The sequence below is a fragment of the Protomyctophum parallelum genome (assembly GCF_964188405.1).
Source record: "Protomyctophum parallelum genome assembly, chromosome: 7".
NCBI lineage: Eukaryota > Metazoa > Chordata > Actinopteri > Myctophiformes > Myctophidae > Protomyctophum > Protomyctophum parallelum.
Genome location: NC_139705.1, coordinates 25,388,961 through 25,412,790, shown reverse-complemented (window position 1 = coordinate 25,412,790; position 23,830 = coordinate 25,388,961). Strand labels below are relative to the sequence as shown.

At 44.2% G+C, this 23,830-nt stretch overlaps 1 protein-coding gene across 4 annotated transcripts in view; it reads right to left on the bottom strand.

Annotated features, from left to right (window-relative positions):
• Positions 1-944: 944 nt before the first annotated feature.
• Positions 945-23,830, bottom strand: part of mbd6 (methyl-CpG binding domain protein 6) — a 25,526-nt gene continuing 2,640 nt past the window's right edge. For 3 of the 4 annotated variants that reach the window (XM_083769336.1, XM_083769337.1, XM_083769339.1), the window contains exons 3-14: positions 22,453-22,592; positions 19,596-19,698; positions 18,190-18,367; positions 15,247-17,838; positions 12,836-13,866; positions 12,331-12,439; positions 11,164-11,303; positions 8,493-9,287; positions 5,209-5,261; positions 4,970-5,036; positions 1,556-3,420; positions 945-1,401 (exon numbers count right to left, since the gene is read on the bottom strand). In XM_083769336.1, coding sequence (XP_083625462.1) covers positions 3,349-3,420; positions 4,970-5,036; positions 5,209-5,261; positions 8,493-9,287; positions 11,164-11,303; positions 12,331-12,439; positions 12,836-13,866; positions 15,247-17,838; positions 18,190-18,367; positions 19,596-19,698; positions 22,453-22,568 — 5,256 coding nt within the window. In that variant the 5' untranslated portion in view covers positions 22,569-22,592 and the 3' untranslated portion in view covers positions 945-1,401; positions 1,556-3,348. The remainder of the gene's footprint in view (positions 1,402-1,555; positions 3,421-4,969; positions 5,037-5,208; positions 5,262-8,492; positions 9,288-11,163; positions 11,304-12,330; positions 12,440-12,835; positions 13,867-15,246; positions 17,839-18,189; positions 18,368-19,595; positions 19,699-22,452; positions 22,593-23,830) is intronic. The other variant, XM_083769338.1, reaches the window with a different exon arrangement.

The window sequence follows — 23,830 nt, the reverse complement described above, 5'->3', positions numbered from 1 at the left end:
TACTAATGGCTTGTTTGGTCGCCAGCTGCGCCCTCTTGCTGTGACTGGGGGAAGGGCGTGGTCTGCATCGAAAACTGTTAAAGTGGTACCCACAATCTCAGCATCCAACAACACAAGCCGGCCCCAAGAAGCCAAACCCTCCACTCAGCCATGTTATCATTTTTTGAGTGGCTTTTTTATTATTATTAATATTCTTCAGATAGGAGTGTAGAGAGACAGGAAACCAGGGGGGGAGAGAGATGTGATAACAAGTAGGCTCCAAGGACAATGGTTTGTGTGCACTAACTGGTTGCTAGAAGGCACCTCCCTCCACTCAACCAAGGCACTGCATCATCTGCATGACGAATGTTGGACCCACGGGACTCCAAAATCCATGTTGAATAACTGAATTACTGGTCTGTGAAGGTAAAATGAAATAAAAATACAAAGTAAATATTTTGCGCATAGTACCTGTATAGTCCAAACATAACCAATGGGACTACAGTGAATTATTTCACCCCCTCTATTTCGACTTGAAACAAATGGTTGGCCCACATAGTCATTCAGGGGGCCAACCCCCTAAATAATTGATTTTAAGATAAGTCTATAGGCGCCCTCAACCTAAAGGCCACTTACTGAGTCGGATGATGCAACGATGATGAAGCACAATTCTTAGTTTGCCATCACCTACTTACTGTCAATTCAGAGCTTCTTATAAATACCCTTACCTCATCATATCCAAATACAAGCAGCTGCTATTAAGATATAAAACAAACTAACAAAGTACATGAAAGTACGAAACTTAATTAAATGCCTAATATATGAAATCATGCAGAGCTTTTAAGAAAACAAAACAATTATTTTCCAGTCCACATTATAAGATAGGACACATCGTCAGTGTGTCCCTTGTATCTCTTCAAACAATGGAAATAAAGTAAACACAACCCGTTTAATTTTTCTGTAAATAGTTTAATATTAAATAAAAAAAGAGACTCCCATATAAAAAGAAAGCTACAGTCCACAATTTAATCTTCGTCTTTTTAAACATAAGTATTGAAAGCAAGGGGGGCAGAATGAGAAAAATACTCAATTACAATTCCCAGAAAAAATTCACAAGTCATCATTTTGTCCTCTGTCTCTGGTCTCTTTCTCTAAGAATATAAAATCAAAATAAAACACATTAACTGTACATATGTACAAAAAAAAATCTCCAAGTGTAGAAATTGCATAATCTGCTTTCTTTTTCATTTAATTCCTATTTTTTTGTTTTTTTCTCTATTTTAAATACAGCTAAAGATGCCGGTACTCTTTAGGGTGGGGCAGTGTGTGAAGGAGAGCTCAAACAGTGAATGAGGAGATAGAGGGAAGAGATTTAGAGAAAAGACAGAAAACACCAACTCAACAAACCCACATCAACTCTCTCTACACACACATGCGCATGCACGCACACACACACACACACACACACACACACACACACACACACACACACACACACACACACACACACACACACACACACACACACACACACACACACACACACACACACACACACACACACACACACACACACACACACACACACACACACACACACACACACACACACACACATTCTTTACCCATTCACTCGATTCAGTCCGTAACCATGTGGTTTTCTTCAGGGTTTGCATGTTTCAAAGTATATAGTTGCAGCCAGGGTTTTGTGACTTTGGTCTGCTTGGGATGTTGACGGTCACATGGCTTTGCAATACAATGATGAACTAGGTTCCATTACAGTTAATTCATCCTTCACATCATGATGTAGCACAGTATGTGACATTGTAGTCATTCTACAACTAAAGAAACGGTGTAATCATAGTAATATAGGATGAGTAATGTTTCACCCTCATATAATTTTCCATATTCGTGTGTGCTAAATCACACATTTCATGATCTGGAAAGTAATTTTCCATAATATTTCAAACAATGGAACCTAATTTCCTGCTTTAAAAAACCACCCCATAATACAGAGAACAGACACGTGGGGTTTATTACTCCGTTTTCTCATTTAGCCAGTATATAAAAAAGGGATACATTTCCCTAAAAAGATTCCAACAGGAATGAGATGCTCCCGATGATTAGATAGGCTGTAATAACCATTCCATAATAACGAAGACAGAAAGAACATAACACGATCAAACACGTTTTGATTTTCAACACAAGTTGATGTAAACGATTCCTAATGCTTAATTTCTTTACTCCGTCGTACGATGGCGTCGCCGGCTGAAAATAGCAAATGTACAAAGTCACAACACAGATGTGTTGTGAACTTCTTAGATCTGCACTTTTCAGCATGCGGAAAGTGCAATGAAGTTAAGCGCTAAGATGCCTCGAGGCATACGTTAGACGTTCAAAGTTATTGCCTTACCTTGTCATTGGGTTGTTTAAATTCAACAGCACTTAAACAAGAGTCTCAAGGTTGCTCCCTGACAAACACTCCTTTTGCTTTTTTTTAAACCAAAAGATAATAGTCAACCACTGTACTGTCTCTATGAAGAGGCCTTTACCTCAGTCTACTGTAAATTGTAACTCTACAATAGCCCTGTAAGGCCTCCACTTGGTTCCATTTGATCACTCGCAAGAGTTAAATTATCACCATACACTTTTACGGCGTAGGGTTTAATTTAACAAAAAAAATATATAATTTTGTAACAAATTCAACTAAACCAACTTTTGTGGGACAGTGGGAGAGGGCTCAGTACAAGCACTGTTGTCAAATACTCACACACACACACACACACACACACACACACACACACACACACACACACACACACACACACACACACACACACACACACACACACACACGAGAGAGCAACTATATAGGTAATTCAAGTAGATGGGCTTATCCTGACTCACAGTAAACAGTGGTGAGGAGAAAACAGTACGATTGTTTTGTTTTTCCGTTGACATAATTCTAAACACTAACAATGTATTAACTGAGCTCTGATCACAATAGTCAAGCAACCATTATTTTTGTGTACTAGACCTACAAGATCAAAGTGGAAAATGCATCTGTGACAAAGTATTGTCTTTTTTTTCCTGTTTTTTTTTCAATTTTTAGAAACTAGATCTCTCCTATGTCTTATTTCCTCTCTTGTAGTGGTTGCCCTAACAATGGTTGACATGACAACGGCATAATAATTAGTGCAGTTTTGAGAAGAGGAAAAATTATAAATTCTAGACAGTGGGGGAGCAGTGGTGATGATGGTGAGGTGAATGGGACAGGAAAGAAGAAAAAGGAGAAGAAAAAGAAGAGGGGTTCCTCCTCTGGACACAATGAATGGTGAACAGCTTGGGATTGACAGCTTCCTCTTCCAATCACTGTCTTTGTGACCTGGCGCCTCGTCGCCTCCTGCCTCGAACTGACCTCTCAGGCTTCAGCATTGCTGCCTAAAGTAACAGTAAACATAAGACAAGCACAATGAGTGTCACAATGTTGATTTTGTCGACTAAAACTAAGACTAACTAACCTTTTTCCACTGACAAAAACTAAATGGAAACGAAATAAAAACCAAGCTATGATGACTGATCAACAAATAAAAACTAGACTAAAATGTTAGGAAGGGATCCAGTATAAGTCATTTTACACTTGGTTGCATGCTGAAAATAGCAGATCTACAAGCTCACAACGTTGTGTGCTTGTAGATATGCTATTTTCAGCAAGTGTAAAAACAGTCATTACGACGGCATCAAGGCCCGCCAAAACACATTTTAGTCAAACAAATCAACTGTAGATTTAGTCGACTAAAATCTTATGATATTTAGTCGACTAAAACTAGACTAACACTAAAACATTCCATGTGTCAGAGATCACATCAGTTAAAAAAAATGAATTACCCGAAGGTTAATTTATCCATTTGTGTTACTCTGATTCTTCCTTTAAAAATATTTTTTTATCCCAAGATTTCGTAACCCATTTTTCACCCCTGTGTCAATCATCTAATGTGATCCTGGGCTCTACACACCCTCCACCAACCTAGTCCCCATAGGGGGACAAGGGGAGAGCAACGGACTTAAAGGTATATTCAGTGATTTCACTTAATTCAAATATCACTTATTTTTTTGTTTTGTTGTGATAATCCTCCCTACTATAGTGTGTGCTGGCCATATAAGGAGTTCCTCCCTGTCCCCAGTTAACCCCTGGGGGTCAAAAAACCTTAGGTTTCGTTTTTTACTCTCTATCCTGATTGGACGAAAGGCTGGGTCCCACAGCCAAAAACGAAACCTAAGGTTTTCTGAGTGAAATCACTGAATATACCTTTAAGTCATGCTTCCTTCATGCTTGAGTGTCCAAGTTGCTCCTTTACACCTGACAGGGGGGAGTTTCCCTGGTTGGACGTAGCGCGTGGAAGGAACACGTTATTCCAACCAGTTCCTTTCCCCTCCATCAGGCGCCCCGGCTGGCCAGGGGGAGGCAGTTTAGAGACCAGGATTACTGTTTTTGTGAGGGTATCTACCCTACCCTACTCTGATTCTTATTTACACCAGCATTGTATTAGCACCACCGTGACACGGTTCAAGAAAGCAAACAGCGGAATATGGGACTATAGCGGAAGGTTTCCTGGTAGACGCTGTTCCCCTCTAGAGCGGATACGGAAACGCTCTCTGTGTTTGCATTCGTTTGTGTGTGGAAATCATTGGATATAGTAGGCGGGATCTAGACCAGATATGAGCACTTTGACTAAAAGACTTCACACACCGGCCCAGGCCGTAGCGTAACGGTCTGGGCACCGGACTGGTGATCCAGTCGCGGTGTGCCGCGGGTTCGACTCCCGGACCCGACACGGCCTTTACCGCATGTCATCCCCCCATCTCTCTCCCGTTTCCTGTCAGCCTACTGTCTGTCCCTTAAAAAATCAATAAAGGCGTAAGCCGCAAAAAAATATCTTAAAAAAAAAAAAAAGACTTCACACAATCACACAATACAGAAACATTTTACCGTAGGCTTGTTGTCCTCCAGCGCTGCAGCATCCATGTCTCTGAAATCCTCTAGTACATTCTGTAGCCTGAAATGCCAGTTATAATTAATCAGTTAATACATCATATAATGCACTTGCATTTATTTACACTCATTGTACACAGTACCTACAATACTTTAGAAATGAGTCAAGGACAGCAGGTAGCATGAGAGTATGGCTTTTGCTAGTATTAACAAGGAAATACTGAATGGGAACTTACGTTTGTTTCCTTTTCCTGCCTCTCCTGGCACCCACTGTTGGTCCTGCTTGATCCTGAAAGGTTAAGAATCCAAACAGACAAGCCATGTTACAAAACAAACGCTGTAAAAAAACATGTTCTGTTCTATAGACCAGATCAGCATGTTCGAATGTTTCTATTGTATTGTAATTTTAGAACAGTTTTTCAGGCGCAGCCCGACACAGCAGCATTGATTGCGCACAGGCCCTACAGGGCATAGCTATACCGGCTATTGCATAACAGGGTGGGGTATGCATTCGATCTCCATTTGCCCGTTGGGCCAGTGCCCAACGGGCACTGTTCTAGTACATTTCAAGTGGGAGAGATCACAGTAAACATCCTAAGACTTCTTCCTCCACACTGAGAGGAAAACTGCAGCTGAAACTTAAATGCATTTTATTCACAGAGTGTAATGACAACTTATGTGTCTTACTCTTATGAGCAGTTGGGTCCTTTCTTCTCAGGAGTCAGAACAGACCATGGCAGGAAAATGCCTCCACAACATAACAGAGCTACCAGACCCCCTTCACTGTAGTTGTCAAGCATTCAAGCCTGTACCGTTCTCTTGGTGTACGCTGCACATGCCTGGTTGTGGAGAATATGAAGGATGCCTCATCTGATCATATCACTTTTTCGCCCACATTCTCTGTAGTCTAGTGCCCATGTTTTTACTCCAATGAACTGTCCGCATTCATCTTTGTAATGAGGGGTTCAAGTATTGCAACCCCACTATAACTCCCTCTCTATGCAGTTATCCACAGTTCTTGCATCAATATAATCGAATGTGCACTTTCGTCCATGTCTAACCCTATTTATTGAAGTTTTCCCCATAGATGGAAACCCTATTTATTGAAGTTTTCCCCATAGATGGAAATACCGTATACATAATGGAATTTTTCTCTTGCCATCTTAATCCAAAATCGTGGTCAAGAGACCTGCTCAGCATTTCTATATACTGTATGCCACAGAGATAGGATATTAATACCTTACAATCATGCAGTATACCCGTGTGGAAACATACTGTACATGGATACTCAGTCAAGTTTGGAATTTGACACCATACTGCGTTTAATCTTATACCCAATTACCCATGGCTCTTTATAAGGCAGTCTATGGACATGACACAGTGCATACTCACCACTTTCTTTCAATTCTTTTATTTACTGCAGCAGTGGTCATGACAGACTCTCCCCCCCCTTCATCAGTGTTGATGAAGGCCTGAGTAGCCAAAACGCAGCTACTCAAGACTACTGAGTGCGGACGGTTTCTATATACTGTTCACCGAGTCTGCACCCGCCTTAATGAATAATTGACAGTAGAGCACGCTCAGCTCGAGACTTCTGTCCCCCAATGATTCAATACGCTGTAATGACCATTCCATAAGAACGAAGACAGAAAGAACATAACACGATCAAACACGGTAAAGCAGTCACCTTAATGATGTGACTGAATTGGTCTGACTGAAGCCTCTAGTGTACTTCTTATATGGCTATGGTTTTATGAACGAGATGATGAGACAATGGGCAGTAAACACAAGTTTCCCTCTAGGAGAAATAAAGACTAAAACTTTGCGATACCATATTTTATAGTATTGATGATTCCAGTGCGGTCAACAGCATTATAAATGTTTCATGTCATTTAGAACACTTGAAAGATGTATTCACATAACATAATATGAGTTCTTATAGTATGCATAAATGCAGTTAACAAGCCCCCATTCTTTTTCTCCTTGCCTGTGCAATGCTTGTTTTATGGTCTATTATTTGTAATCCAGACACATGGGTTGTTTAGTTACCATGTCATGAAGTGGGCGAGAACTCCAAAGGTTGGGCTTCTAATCCAAAATAATTGTGCCATTAATTATTCAAAATCTCCTCATTGACTTGCATTGTACGGTGAAACAGCTCTCAAAGTCACTCATTTAGTACATTAACAATAACAAACAAAGCTGATTCAGACAATATGGATCACCACAAAACCAAGTAGTGTTCTTTTTTTTTATTTATAAAATCAGTGATGCAATTAGCCTGCATCCTTAAGACTCACTAAATTGAGAAAGGACACAATCATGTCACCCTCCAGGGGTTCTGGGATGCAATACTGTACTCACTACTCAGTACTTTACTCTTAACGTCATTGAAGTAGGACTCAAAATGTCCCTGGCTGGGACCCATCTAAAAGACCACCCCTGGGTCCCGGGACCCATTACATTGAAAACCTCTTGCCCACCTTTGGAGTTAATACGTCATGGCAAGGTAACTAATTACACAACCAAACGTCTATCAAAGTGTTCTTGCCCTTTAACAGAAACGTTTAACTCTTTCAGCGCCACCTGGTGGTCACCAGTTTAGGCTTTGAGTGCCAATTCTCCCATTATAAAGAAAGAATTTGTAATTCTATTATGCATGTAATGTGCATGTCATCACCTGTACACCAGATTAGAGACATTTTCAAAATATGGATGAAAAAAGTATATATATATATTTTTAATTCCCAAGGGAAGACGTCTTGTCGTCCGTGGCATCCGGTACTTAATTGGCAATTAGACGGGATGACGTTTATGGCTATCATGACTGTGCCATGCCGATGTTGTGTACTTAATGCTAGCCTGGCATGGCCAGACGATTTGTCTGCTTTCCAGGCTATCCTTATGCATGAAACACACTTAAGACATTAAAAAGGGTTCCCGCCCAGAATGGGTTAAAGGTGCTAACTACACATATGTTCGTAGACAACCATATACTCCATATATGAAAGCAGCGACCGTCAATTTACCTATTAGCATTGCTCCGGTTAGTATGGAGAGCTTCCGTCCCCACCAGCTATGGGATTTTTAAATCCAGCTCCATTGAGCCTCCATTATAACAGGATTTTCAAGGCGCTGTATCTCAAAAGGTTTGAGTGCTGTCCATGGTGAGCCGCGGCACACCAGACGATCGTAAATAATTTGTGAGTTTGTATCGCATTGCTGAGCACATGTAACTGGTTGTGATGAGAGCTAAGGGGTCTGAGCTAGCGGGACTGATCACTGTGCTCACAACAAAAGCCCCCACCTCACTGAATAACCCGGAAATGAAACGAGGATCGTAGAGTTAGAGCGGACGGGTGGCATTCCTTAGGTGTGCTTATGCTGCCACCTAGCGGCAGGTAATAAAAATAACTGCTTACTCACCAACATTCACCCCACTGCATTAGCTATACTCAAAATGCAAATATTAAAACGTAAAAACAGTACAAGTCCCTCCATACCCCTCACAAACACTCACCCTGCCCTGTTCAGTGTGCAGCAGCGCCCCAGCACTCTCCTCTATAGACCTCCCGCCTCCTCCTCCGTCTCTGGGGCTGTGGTAGCCGCCACCCTGGGGCAGATCCCCTTGCCTCTCCACCCCTGCCTCAACGTAGGGGCACGCGGCTGCAGCAGCCGGCCCCGCGCAGTCCGTCTTTGCCTCCTCCAGGTATATGGGGGGGAGGAGAGGAGGCTCCGGGTGAGTGTGTCCGTGTCCGTCCACCATCACCGTCTTCCTCTGTGACGGCGACGCGGACTCGTGCTCGCTGGGTTTCGGGGTGCCCTGTGCGGGGGAGTGGGCCGCCGCTTCCAGGCTGAGGCGAGACAAGTCAGGATTGCGAAGGGAGCATGCCCGGCGCGGGCTCAGGGAGATGGGGCCGCTGGCCGCCTGGGGCAGGGTCGGGAGAGGGGTGGACGGGGAGGGGTGCTCCGCGTGGAAGGAGACGGGGGGTAAGGCACAAAAGGGTGACGTGGGGTCAGTCGGCCCTGACTGGGCTCCCTCTTCCCGCTCTTTAGCACTGACTTGGAGGAAGGAGGTATAAATGGTGTCCATGAAAGAGGTGTACGGGTCGATGATCCCCCCACCACTGGCAGACCCACCCTCAGAGCCTCGTTGTAGATGTGAGGCTGGATGTGGCAGAGGAGCAGGAGGAGGGGCTGGGCTCGGTACTGTCTCTGGAACTAAGTGCCTGACTGGAATGTCCTCCTGTTGGGTGGGACTCTGCGTTTCTTGTACCGGCATTGGCTTGTTTTCCGTCGGTGGGGCAATGTTTAACTGAATAAGAGAAAAGACAACAGACAGTATTAGCCTGGTTAATAAACCAGACCGAATCAGCCGTTGGCAAAAATAAATTGCCTGCCGGCGCGGTCCGTGCGATATTAGTCTGGTTTATTAACCAGACAGTATAGCACTTAATAATACACATAAGTACAAAGATTTTGGTGACATTGGTGGAGATTCAATGAATGACGTTTAGTTATTTTTTGCAACGTTGATGTTAAAACACCTAGAACGCCCAGGGGTATTTAGGACCATTAAATCAGAGCTCCCAGCGATTTACAGCAACGGAGCACATTTAGTGACGCACCAGGCGCTATCCCTGATGTAGCTGAAGTAGCTTGATGTAGCCAAAACACTCCAAAGGTGATCGACAACAACGGGAGGTATGATTAATTCTGACGCGACTAGCGACGGGACCACGATGGGCCGTCTAAAACATAATCTGTGGAGCGATGCGATCGGTTTTGATATCAATAAATCTCCATCCTTTTATTAATCTCCGTCCTGAGTGCTGGGCGTTATCATTTGTTAGGACGGAGAACGCGCGCCACTCGGTGGCGCGCTATGAGATTGTAGATCTGCTATTTTTCAATAGCTAAAGCAAATTTACCTACAATGAATCTACAAATACCTGCACAGCCCTCAAAAGCTTAGCAGTTTTGCCATTATTCGGACAGGACAGAGGCAGGAAACCAGGGACAAAGGAGGAGGAAAGACATGTAGTCGGAAATGACTCTTGACTCATCAACGCCAACGATTGCGATTATGTAAGATCTGGTCATCTACAGGCCCATACTTGCATATTCATGGCCATTGTTATTAAACTGAAAAGGTACTTTTTAGTACTTTTTTAGTAAGTATTGCTGTAAGCCAACAAATCCAAAACAGGAAATACTTCCTCTGTTACAGCTAAGCTATTGTGACGCTTTACTCGGAAGTAAACAAGAAACTACGTCTGTGCAAGAATTCGGCTAAAGTTCAAATTTTTCATGCTCCTGTGACTTAAACGATGTACGTTGACTGTGCAGTGTGCAATTATCAGGTACATTTTACGTCTTCTCTTTACTTTTATTTATTTTGTTTCGTCTTGCACCAGCGTGCAAGTCTCTGTTCAACACATTTTCATATGGCTCTGTTGCACTTCACTATGTAATGTGCTTTTGCAACTGAAATAATCGATTATTTACATCAGGGGTTTTCAACCGGTGGTCCGCGGACCACCATTGCTGGTGGTCCCTGCCATGCATTAATGTATGGTATGGTGTATAATTGTATATGCTGTATGGTGTGTGTGTGATATGAAATGTGAGCTTACCATAATCACAGTAATCATATTCCATCATATTCAACAAAATCACTGTATTTTATTAGATATTATAGCTATTTATAGCTATTATATAGCTGATATTATAGCTATTTTCTCCAGCTCCCTGTGGTGCATGAACCCCCCACCACTATTGTGTGGGGTGGGTCTATGATGGACCCGCCACGCACAATAGTGGTGGTCCCCATGTTGCTCTTAGTCAGGATGGTGGTCCCTGGGTCAAAATCAGTTGAAAACCCCTGATTTACATGGAGAAATGTTGTCATTTAACATGCATCTCAATGGGTGAGAAGGACAGCGTGCCATCAGAGTGGAGTGGGTGGGGCTTAGCGAAGGGCAAATTGTCGACAAGTCGCATTAAACTCCCTAATGATTTGACTAGATAAGTCCTGAGTCAGGGACAGCCCAAGGACACTTCAACCGTAACCCAGTGGGAACCCGGGATCGAACTAGGAACCTTTCCCATTCCCACGCGGCCACCGTTACTTGCAATCTTCTACATATTTAAGCCATCTCCCAGTCCCAACACAGCCTTGGGACTCCTACCTGTATGTTGTTGAGTAGGTTGATGGCTCCATCAGGGCCCTGAAGAAGGGACATCCCCAAGGCGGAGGCCTGAGGTAAGAGGAGTTGGCCAGCCCCTAGCCCCACCATATTATGGAGGCTTGCGAGGCCAGAGAGATCTCCTAAAAAACACAGTCAGACAAACACCTATTTATAACGGCTGGGCTAAGCCAATATGCCACTACACTACAGTACTTTATAACGGCTGGGCTAAGCCAATATGGCACTACACTACAGTACACTACAGTACTTCCAAGGCTTATGACTTGGGGCAAAGGAGGATTAAGTAAGGCCCCTTTTACACGAGAACGGTTTCCATCGAAAACGTCAAAATAAAGTGTAGGGGTCCGTTTAGACGACGACAGCGTTTTTGGGGGTTGAAAACGTCAAAGCAAAGTGAAAACTCCTTCCAGAGTGAAAATCTTTGAAAACACACCGCCTCGCGTCTCCATGTAAACGGGCAAAAAGATGAATCCGCAAAATGTGACACATCATGGCTCACGTGGGCTCACACCGCTTCCGTTTATTACGTTGATGCAGAGCCGTAGGCGATGTTTGGAGTTCCTAGAATGAGCAAGCGCTTTTTTTTGTCACTGTTGCGTGTGTTCTGTGTAAAAAGCAGAATTAAAAAAACGAGAACGCAACAGGACTTTGACGTTTTCTCTGGAGACAGTTGCCGTTTTAGTCAGTCTTTTGAATAGTTTTCATTTAGTTTTAGTCACATTTTAGTCACCTGGAATGTGTTAGTGTTAGTCTAGTAAGTTTTAGTCGACTAAATGTCATGAGATTTTAGTCGACTAAATCTGCAGTTGATTGATGACTAAAATGTATGTATGGCGGGCCTTGATGCCGTCGAAATGACTGATTTTACTTACAAGCGTCGCGATGCGCTGTGAGCTTGTAGATAGTCTATTTTCAGCATGCAACAAAGTGTAAAATGACTTGTACTGATCTGTTGTCCTCTAGTCCCTTCCTAACATTTTAGTCTAGTTTTTATGTCGAATAAATTGTCAATATATTTAGCCGTAGTTTTAGTCATCAGAGCTTAGTTTTCCATTTAGTTTTCGTCAGTGAAAAAAAAAGGTAGTCGACGAACATTTTTCGTCATGGTTTTAGTCGACGACATCAACACTTGACTTGTCAACTTGCCTAATACAGCAGGGTTGAGCAGGGCAGGGAGTAGCTGCTGCAGGAGGGGGTTGTCCTTCCCCTGGAGTGGAAGGGGGATCAGCGTATCGACACCGGGGTCAGGGTTACCCTGGAGGAGGGGGGGGAGGGGGAAGCATTGCAGTGCATCCAATTAGATTCCCATTTCACTCATTTGTATTTTTGTTTTGTTTGTTGTTACTGTATTGACATTTTAATTCAAGTTTAGCATTAACATTACCAATACAAGCAAAACATTTTTAAAAAATGAAAAATTTACAAATGTCAAAACAAACATTAATGCACTTGAAACTCATGCATATCAAGATAAAAAAGTTTTGACAGCAACCCAAACCATACAGAATAATGGCGTATGCGGAAAAGCTAAGAAAAATAGGGCAGGGGGGTAAAAAGAACAGTTTATGAAAAGGACTAATTTTTATTTAAGAAAAGAAAAAAACTACAGACCTAAGAGGAAGGGAGCAACTGGAGATAGGGGGAAGCCTACCTGAGGTGGGGTATGTTGGGTTTGCTGTGCAGGAGCTAGTTGTGTGGAATGAGATGGGTGTAGCTCGGCTGAGCCAAGGGCAGCGGTTAGCAGGGCAGGGCTGAGGGGGAGGAAGGCTGTAGAGGGATGAGGTTGGAGGTGGGTAGGGAGGAGCAGAGACTGCAGGGCTTGCAGAGAAGCCTCGGACGTGGGAGGTGGAAGTAAGCCCTGGAGGACCTCGAGGAGGCTGGGTCCAGGGAGCGACGACGGATCCAGCATGCTGGAGTTCTTGTCCATGGGGAGGCCGTCTAACGTGGCCGTGATCTGGTGGGGCTGGTGAAGAGGAACCTCCAAACTGAGCTGGCTCAACTGACCCAGCCCCGATAGAGACATGGCAGTCTGCTGCTGCCCCAGCAGCAAGGAGGCCATGAGGAGTGCCTGGAGGCTTGGCTTGTCGGCCAAACCCAGATCAGCCTCCTGTCCTGGTGTAGAGGCTCCCGGGTGTGGCAGCGGGTTGAGCAGGCCCAGGAGGTTCAGAGGAAGCTCCCCGTGAGTGCCAAGCAATGAGGGCAACAACGGGAACAGAGGGTGGCCATTCAGCTGATGTGTTTGTTTGTGTTGCTGATCTTGGTTGTGCTGCTGCTGTGCGTCATGCTGTTGCATTAGTAGGTGTTGTTGCTGCAGGTCCGACTGTTGCTCCGAGAGATTCTGTGAAGACTGTGGCGTAGCAGGGGCCGGGGGTATTTGACCCTGTTGCCCGCCTAACCACAGCCCCCCCAGGGGCAACGATGCCAACACAGTGGGGTCCAGGATGGATGGTAGGCCGCCTGTGGTTGATAACAGCTGGAGGAGTTGCTCTTGGTTCATGAAGGGAAAGGCTTCAGCTAAAGGTAAAGGACTGGAGGAGTCCCCCACGGTGGGGGTAGCGTTGAGACTTGGGCTGTCACCAGGACCGGTGGGGTTGGCGTGTCCGGCGGCACCAGGGCTGCTGGACTGTGGAGGTTCAGTCATCATGGAAACCCGGTTGTCTGCAGGTACCGACTGTCCGTGCCCTGAAGGAGTCGAGATGTACATGATTAACATAGGAGAATGCAGCAAGTCGCAACAGTAAATATTTGTGTAATACCATAGCTTCACCATTATTAAAGGGATTGTGACATTTAAAACACATTTTTGTAGATTTTTTGGCTTTTTTGGCTTTTCTTGACATCAAAACGAAGTTTGAACATTCAGTGTATTCTCTGCTTTCTGGACTTCTGTGAATAATTATGCAAAAATGTCTCATCTGGTTGGACGGCAGAGATATACGTAGATCTCCGCTAAAGCTCCGCCCCCTCCCCTCTGCTCCCTGCCTAGTGCCTACCCTCTCTTCTCCGCTTCCTCATTGTGATCGCGACTTTGTTTCTTTGTAATACTTACTAATAATGGCTTCTAGAGAAAAATCAATCTGCTCTGTTGTTGGCTGTGTCAATCAACACAAGTCCTTACACTGGATACCAACTGGCCTAGATGACTCTTTTATTTTTGACGATGACTTCCTACCAAGTTGTCAAAGTAGTGCATCTTGGGTTGACAGGAAAGGGGGAATTACCGACATCTACAGGCTAAAATAATGTGTTTTTCCATGGCTTTTCAGGATGAAGATTAGACATACACAAAAACGAGAAAAAAAAAATACTGGAGTGGAGTTGAGTGTTCAAACTTTTTAGACACGTTTGAAGGACCATGGCCAAGACTTTTAATGTTGTTAAAATTATGTTATAAATCATGTCATAATACCTTTAATAATTTTTGAAGCCCACAGGCACGCTCATGCATGTCACAGTTTGAACCGAAAGTTTATTTTTGTCTTCTGCGGTGATATTTTCAGTGGACTTCGGCAGAAGAGAATCAAAATTCTAATATGAGCGGTGTTTGAGTATATGGACAGATTTATTTTTTATATACCGGTAGTTTTGCCGTTCAGTCCGATTCGGGTCTCGGATTAATTGCATTAATTAGATTTTCTCTTCATTTTTCGATTCTTCATTCACGGTTAAGGAATGTTTTACAAACGAAAATCCTCCGTGAGTCAAAGACATCAATGGGTATGTAAATGATAGAAACAGTCATTTCTTGGGTGTACTCCTCCTGTAACGTTGTTCAAGACGGGAACCGCTTTTGGTGTTTTATGCATAATGTTATACTTTAGCTGCTGAAAACTAGCAGATCTACAAGCTCATAGAGCGGCACCGAGTGCCACGCTACGAGCTTGTAGATCTGCCATTTTTGAAAAATGTGGCACAATCTTTGAATATACATTCTTTCAGAGCGAACGTTTTTAACTCAAATCTTTGCTTAATTTGATGAAAATCAAACTTAACTAAATCGTAATACAAATGTTTAGGAATTCACATGCAACTTTCCCACTGTTCACCAAACGTCACCCTCACCTATAGTGTTATTTCCCGGTGGAGTTGACACTCTGCCAGTGGTACGGTCCAACGATGCCCCCTCCCCTTGGGGTGCAGTGGAAGATGCTGCCAGCAGGGCCAAAACATGGTTGCTAAGATCTAGAGGCTTCGGGGAGGTGGAGGTCACCATAGTAACGCAACTCTGAGAATGACTCAGGTCCATGGTTGTTGCCAAGCTGGTGCTTCTACTTCTACTTCTGCTGCACATATCCGTTGCAAGGGAGACATGATGGGATGAGGCCTCGTGCGAGGCTGCGTGGAATATGGAGTCAACTGTGGTAAAGTGATTCCGATTCCTAGTCTGTTGGTGCTTGTCTGTTGAAGGGGGAGACAGGGGAGTAGGCTGAGGAGGGCTGCTGCTGCTGTGGTGGAAAGCTAAATGAGAACTGGGCAATGTTGTGTAAGGAGGGGATAGTCTTTGTAAAGGGCTAGATTTCAGAGGCTGTGCCTGTAACGGAGACTGACGCGACCGGGGCCGAGCGGAGGAGGAGGTGGGAGAAGGAGAAAGGGGCTGCTGTGTCGAGGGTAGAGTAGTGTTATTGGTTCGACATGGAGAGCGGGTCTGAAGAGGCCTAACGGAGTTTGAGTAAGAGCCAGGAGAAGATGGCTGTGGTCTGGGGCTTTGTCTGTTCGTGTTCCCACCTCCTCCACTCCCTCCTACCGACGCAGACCCCAGCGAGCCGGGTGCAGAGTTCGATGCTGAAGTTGCTGCCTGCTGTGCATTCTGCACACTGAGTAGGTGTAATAGGGCAGACAGAGGCTGAGTTGGAGGGTCCAGAGCCAAGGCTGCAGTCCCAGCAGCACCAGCCATGCCTGTAGTGAAATCCAGGGCCTCCATTTGTCTCAGTGGCCCAGCGAGAGGCATCGAATGCCGGGCAGTAGCGGAGAGCCTGGGTGACTGCCCTGGGAGGATAGGGTGTTGGTGGTGGTTCTCCATGATGGCAGAGTTATGGTTCTGCGTGGCAGTTGAGGTAGAGGAGGAATGCAATGGGGAGGGGAAGGAGGGAGAGGAGGAAGAGAGGTTGATGATGGTGTTGGGAATGGAGTCTCCTGGGGGAGTCATCCTCGGCCCATTAACAAGCTGTTGAGTTTCTCTAAGCATGCTGAGGACCGTGGGCGACCGCCGCTGCCTTTTCCTATGCGAGGCATTGCGTTCCACAGGCGTAGGGAGGTGATGTGAGGAGGCGACAAGAGACTGAGCTAGAGGGTGGGAGGGAGGGAAGAGGAGAGAAGAGGCCACTGCGAGGGAGGGGTTGGTAGGAGGCCTTGTTGCAGCGCTAGAGGAAGGGGCGTGTTTTTTGTGTAAAGTGCTATTTGTTACCTTCGACGGCTGCTGCTGCTGCTGCTGGTTATCTTTCGAGACATCCAGCGGGGAGGCCGAGGTCAAGGGGTTGCCACCTGGATTTGAGCTCTGACTTTGAGTCATCTGGCTAGCCAGCTGGGCCTTGGCAGCTGCAGAGAGGAGACTGCTAGCAGGGAAGGAGGATGGGTGCGGCTGCCTGGCTTGATGGCTGTGGTGGTGGTTCAGAAACGGTCCAAGGGTCAACCCAGAGGGCCCGGCAGCATTCGGCCCAAATCCTGCAGGTCCTGCATTGGGCACAGGACCCAGAGCAGCCTTGGAGGAGGGCTTCAAGTTGCCACCTTTATCAAGTGCCAGGGAGAGTATGTGAGGGTTGCTGCCGCTGCTTTGGTTGGCCAGGAGGACAGGACTGGAAGGGAACAGGATGTGATGGTTATTAGTGCTACTGTTGCCTGAGTTCTTGAACTGCTCCAAGATGTCTTCCAGCTTGAATTTGGGGAAGTGGAGGCTGGGGTTAGGAGAGCTGCAGGGAAGCGGGGAGTGGGGAGAGGAAGAGGAGGACTTCCTCCTCGGAGCGAAGTTACTTCCCATCACTACTCCTCCTTCTACACCTCCTGCTGCTACTCCTCCCTGATCAGAGAGGGAGGAAGAGGAGGAAGAGGGGTGGCGGGATCTCTGGTGAGGGGACGCACAGTTCATGTTATTAACAGACGGAGAGGGGGAGGGAGACGGAGACAGGGGAGAACCTCCCACAATAACACTGTGATGATGAGAAGCGTGGGACTGCATTCCCCTTCCTCCTCCAACACCCATTGTCATGGGCGACGGGGGAGGCGACAGCGGTCCCAACCGAGGCGACCCAGGGGTCTCCGGGGTTTGGGGTATTGACCTTTGACCTTGACTGAGGTTCTGGGGCGTCGGCGTACGTGGTGGTCGCTGGGGGGCGCTGTAACCAGGGAACGGGGAGTTGGAGGAGACGGTAGAGAAGGAAGAGGAGGAGGAAGCAGACAGAGGAGGAGGATACTGTAGCCTCCTCAGAGCATCCATGGGATGGTGGGAGTTTGTGGCCGTGTGTGCGAGCGGGGAGGAACCATTGTATGGGTACATGAGTTGAGGGGAGGATCTGGGGCTGGCGCAGGGGGCTGGATTGACGTTGTTGTGGGGCCGGGCACGAGCCACATGAGGTTTGTGTTGGTAAGTGCCATGGTCCTCTTCTTTTTCCACACGCATCCTCTTTGGATCCTGGTTGTCTACCAAGACACTGTTGACCTCTGAAAGTACATGCCACAAAAGTGAAAGTACATGCCACAAAAGTGCAAAAAACTAACATTTAACTAAACCGAGATTTGTTAGATAAATGGGCCAATGTAACAAATTATTTTGGGTCACATATAGCAGGCCAATGGCAAACACAGACATGTAATTATATGTGAGGCATGCCTACTAATTCCCCAAATGCCATCGCTACTTGCCTTAGCCCAACTCTAAATCTCTCCAAACCGTAAATTAGGACCAACAAAAAGTCAATTTCCATAATTCTCCTCCTCTTTCTCCTGTCTTTGTGAGGACATTTGGGCTCAACAAACATGGAGGTACAATCTGACACACAGCTGCCAACATACCTGAGTGATGATGGGCAGAAAAGGGCAGCTGTGATGTCTGCATGCTGCGACACAATGCAGCCATGGCTACCACTTTCCGACGATGGTTACAGAGTTTGGTCATATCCTGCTCTGCCTTGCCCAGTTGCTGGCTGTGCTGCTGTTGCTCCGCTTTCACACCAACACTAAAGTTGAACACCTGCAAGAGAACAATTCAACGAGTACACTCAGTAAAAAGTGATTTCATGGTTGCCTGAACTGATTTTCTGCCAAACTTATGTTGTAGTGCTCACTCTATGCCTAGGGCGACATTGGACGACATTATTTAATAGTCACATATCGCCTAGAACAACATAGGACGACCACCTTAGTTTATACTGCTTAATAATTTAATACCGGCTCTTGGCGTCTCCGTTGCCTGGCGGACGTCAATAATCAATGACGTCAATGATTATTTTCCTCCGTCCAGACTATCTTAGCGGCAATCTTTAGCTGCGTTTTTATTGGACTTGAAGCTCAGGTTGAGGTGATTATACAGAACAGCCATGTTTTAAGGAGCTCAATAAAAGAAATCATCGCAACCTTGCGGGCTGGTGATGAAAATGAAAGTATCCAACGCCCCGGAAATTATTCCGTGTTACCGGAAGTTCACCTTAATAAGGCTTAAAAGCCTGGCATTCTACCCTAATTGCTACCCCTGATGATGCTACACTGTAGCATCATCAGGGGTAGCAATTAGGGTAGCAGCTACAGTATATGGTTTCAGATTAAAAACCATTCAATCTTCTTTCGTGCACGTTGCACAGGAAAAAAGGTTCAAGACGGCAAGAGCAGCGCGTGCGTAAGATGAGCATGGCACAATTCTCTGCATGGTGCCTGCGTCTCCCTACCTGCCTGCTCGCATTGAACTAGTCTTGTGTGGCCAGACTGTTGCCTCCCACAATTTCCCAACGCTTCCTGTCATACCGTGAGCGCGGAGGCTCCGATCATGAGTAAAATATGAAGCAGATGTGAAGCTGTCACGCACATTTATCCTAATATAAATCAAAATCATCTAAGCACATATAGCTTGCTGGCTAGTAGAAATGGAAATTTAAAAATATATTTAAAAATAGATATTTGTGCCAACATTGCATTTGCATTACTCGGATTAGGTGTAGTTCCAGACTAGCATTCAGAGTAGTTGTCTGGCTGGCTATGCAAGTATGCAAGACTACATCGAACAGTAATTGTCGAGCGAGTTAATCGCATTACTTTGTTTGACATTGTTCGATCAGTGACATAACATTGCAGCATAGTAGTCGCATGTACATGAATAACAAATATTATAATGACGAAGCATTGTAAAACTCATCCTGTGTTCTGGAATTATATTGACAACATCCTAAACTAAATGATAAACACACAAAGACACTGTTATGCTTTACCTTGTTGATGACCAGCGGACACTCCAGCCCACACTTGCAGGTCCCATCAGTCAACAGATAGGTCTTAACCTCATCCAGAGTAGATAGGGCAGTGCCACTGGGACTATAGCAAGTAAAAATTGACAAAATAGACTGGTAAGGCTGGGTATTATTGATGTTTTACAAAACAAACTAAAAATAAATATTTTTTAATCAACTGCATATAATACACATTTCTACTCTAGTTGACATAAACAGTTTATAATTGCACATTCCTCTGTCCTTTATGACTTCCTCAGCAAAAGAGTAAAGAGAACAGTGTGGCTGAGATGGACAGACGGGAACAATCAAACACCAAGCAAATCTCTGGTAGTTGCAATATTGTATATGTTTTGCCTCTCTGGTAGTTGCAATATTGTATATGTTTTGCCTAACTTGCACACCAGCCTCATGACATTTTACACCTTTTAAAATTTCTGATTTTTGAGCCAACCGTTCCCATACATTCCATTTGGTTTTAACCATGTGAGAGATGTAGGTATTTCTGTCCCTTTGGGGGGTGGCGAGGTCAAGCGGTTGACATGTTTCTGTGAATGTCCATTATATTGACGGAGAACTTTCATGCAAATAAACATATCTCAGCAATTGCTTTTGCCTGTGATCCATTCCCTGTCATCAATATGCGGCGTCACCCGTCCAATTTTATAGCAGAACCATCTTCACAACAACAAATTTAATTAAATGAAGCCACACTTGGCACACTCACATCTACTCACATTCATGCCCATCAAGTGGACAGTATCTTTGAGCACAAGTTTCTTCAGTAGCACAGTTCAGCTTGGTTGAAAACTTGGAAGTAATTTTGTGTGCTTAATTATAGTCAGCAACAATCATGGAAAGCCCCAAAGTTTGGTACCAAAAGTTTGTTCACATTTTGGTATCATTTGCTATACCTCCTACATTTGGTCAGTGCATTTATGGTATTGAATGTTGGCACCTGGCCCTTCTGTTAACCCATTCTAGACAGGAACCCCTACAAGCCCCCTACAAGCTCCCCCTACTAGACCTACAAGCTCATAGCGTGGCACTGAGTGCCGCGCTACGAGCTTGTAGGTCTGCTATTTTTTTTAAGTCTTGAAAATGTGGTGCAAATCTTTGGGGTGCATGCGTTTGGTCCGATTAGTCATTGGTCTGAAACACGACAACCCACCTCAAACCCTAAACTAACCATAACCGCAAGAACGGGAGCAGGCACTAGTCTGAGGTGCGGACACATGTCAAACCAATGCTCCGTCGGACCATAGTATGCCTCCCAAATCTTTGAATATGTATTCTTTCAGAGCAAACGTTTTTAACTCAAATCTTTGCTTCTGGGGGGTCCCTGGAAGTTGGAACAACATATTTTCAGATGCGGGTCGGCGGCCAATTACATATATTTTTTGAGGTCCTTGACATGAAAAAGGTTGAGCACCACTGACATAGAAACATGACGTTTTTCAGTAAACTTTTAGGATTTAGAGTCGGCCTCAGGTCTAAATGGTATTATTTAGTCCCAAGTTCTTACTCTTATTAATACTTCTCATCGGTTCAATATTTATAAAACCCACAGACAGACATTCACTTTGAAAGAATTTCAAAAACAGCAGATCTACAAGTTAAGTGTATCAAGATGCGATGCGTTGTGAACTTATAGATTTGCTATTTTTGCGTCACACTCTTATATGACGAATCAGGGCGGTTACAAGGAGTCGCATGGTGTCTGCCCAACAGTGACGATATGCAAAAGAAACCAACAGCTCTTGTTAACCCATTTAGATCTGAGAACTGATTCTACAGTTTTTCCATCTTAAAAAAAGGACCCCCAGAATTATCTGTATTTGGCCGCCGACCCCCCATCTCAAAATATGTTGTTTCAGGGACCCCCCCAGAAGAAAATATTTGAGTTAAAACGTTCACTGTGAAAGAATATATATTCTCACATTTTCACGATTTAAAAAAAATAGCAGATCTACAAGCTCGTAGCACGGCACTCAGTGCCACGCTATGAGCTTGTAGATCTGCTATTTTCTTTCAACAACTAAAGTTTAAAATAATGGTTAAAGTGGTTAAAAGCCATAAGGCGAGACCGGATGCGGGCTCCGGTCTAAATGGGTTAAATATTGCTGTGTTATAAGTAATAGGCTATGTTTTGTGAAGGTCATATACACTCAATGTTAAGAATGGTCAGTGTATACCATTTAAAATATAATTGGGCAGTTCCAGCTCCGTTTCTAAAAGGCAAACAAACATGAACCTGACCACGAAAAATAACATACTGTACAAACAAGCATATTCAAGTAATCCAATCTCTCCCCGTTCTGATGCACAAAAAACAAAGTAATTATTCTTGGAAGTACGGCTTAAAATCTACATGGAACTATTAGCAAGAAAGTCACTCTTCATCCCCACAATCAGAGTTAGGCTACAATGTAACCGCTACACTAACACTCATGGTTTTACAGTGAAACAACCAAATAGCAACGTTCTGACAAAAGCAGCTCTTTTCAATGAGTCATATTAGCCAAAACAGACAAAAACAAAAAAACGCATAAAGAAAGACAGCGACTAACGGACTGACTGACAGACGCACGCCTACTCAAATCTCTACATACCGGTATATAATGACTCACAGATGCATGTTCTGTGCACTATTCCCTGCCTCACTGATTCTCAAACTGGGGTGTAAGACTCTTCCAGGGGGTCCTCTAATGAACAGTTTGAACACTTGAGCTACATTTTATTTTTTCTCTCCCTGGCTGGCACATCATCTTTTCAAATGGAGGTGTCCGTGGCAAATACATATCGGGTCCTTGAACTTAAAAAAGAACCACTGTCTTACCTGACATAGACGACCTGTCCATGCGCCACTCTCCTCTGCCAGCCAATGGGGACGTGTATTGCCACGGCATGGACAACGTCCCTGTCCCCACTGCCAGTCTCACTGCCTCCCATCATTTTGTAGCTGCTGCTTTCCAGCACCTTGGGACAGAACCGGAGCTAAATACATCTGACAAACTCATATCAAAACAAGCCACATTATTTATAGAGTGAGACTGAGAGAAATTTAAACAGCTGTCAAACGCTTTGATTTTATTTCATGCATAATACGAATAAGAATATAATTGTGCATGTGGGAGAAGATTGTCATTTGAATCTAAACAAATTAATTTATTTATTTTCTCAGCCAGTCTTATGGACGTCACTGTTCTATTAATGAATGCGACAGCATGCTTTCCTGGTTATGTAATATCATCTGTCAGTGTCAAGATTAAAGGGATAGTTCAGTTGTCAGAGAATTTCAAGTCAGACAAACTCAGATACATTTTTACTCTCTGCATTCATTTCCAAGGCATATTTTAATATTATATTTTTTGGCACTCAAAAGTAAGGACATCAATATTCTCCAAAGCTGAAGATACTTTATACCTTAGCCTAGCATTTAAACCTTAGCCTAGCATTTAATTTATTACAATTTTTAACATTTAACTCACAAGTAGATACAAAATCCAACACCAACCATTGACATACAAACAGAAAGGTCCTATCTGATTGTATTAAACGACGTTAAATTCACCAACATTGCAGCTGTATGGAAAGCTTGTATTATCCTCTCTCCATCTGCAAAGTGTTTGTTTCATAAAAATCCAATGTAGACATGTTACTGTAGCTACTTTCTGTCAAGAAATTCTGTGCAGGCGATTTTGTGTTAGGGTCTTAAGCTGCGTTCAGACCTGAATATATATATATATATATATATATATATATATACATTTGCCTTGGTTCGACCCGTTTGTGCTGTGCCAGTTTGCGCAACTTCTCGTCTTTGCATTGACTTTGTATGTAATCACGGCACACCGCTCTAACCAACCAAGTCTGAGCTTTAGGGTGTGGAAGCGCTCGTTTTCAATAAAGCAATGTCCTGCTGCCACTTGTATTATGTGCCATTTCGAAAACAGGTGGTATGCAGGACCGCTGAGACTATAGTGATTTCCAACAAGCGCTTCCAAACGTCAACACTTAATCACCTGTACAGAATCAAATGACAAGAAATAGGTCAGAAATAGTCTATAGTGGATTCTTACGAAACAAACACGTCACAGATAGAAAGAGATAATTCAAGCTTTCCATGTAGCTGTAATGTTGGTGAGTTTAACATTGCTTAATACAATAAACTAGGACTTTTCTGTTTGGATGTATGGGCTGTCAATGGTTGGTGT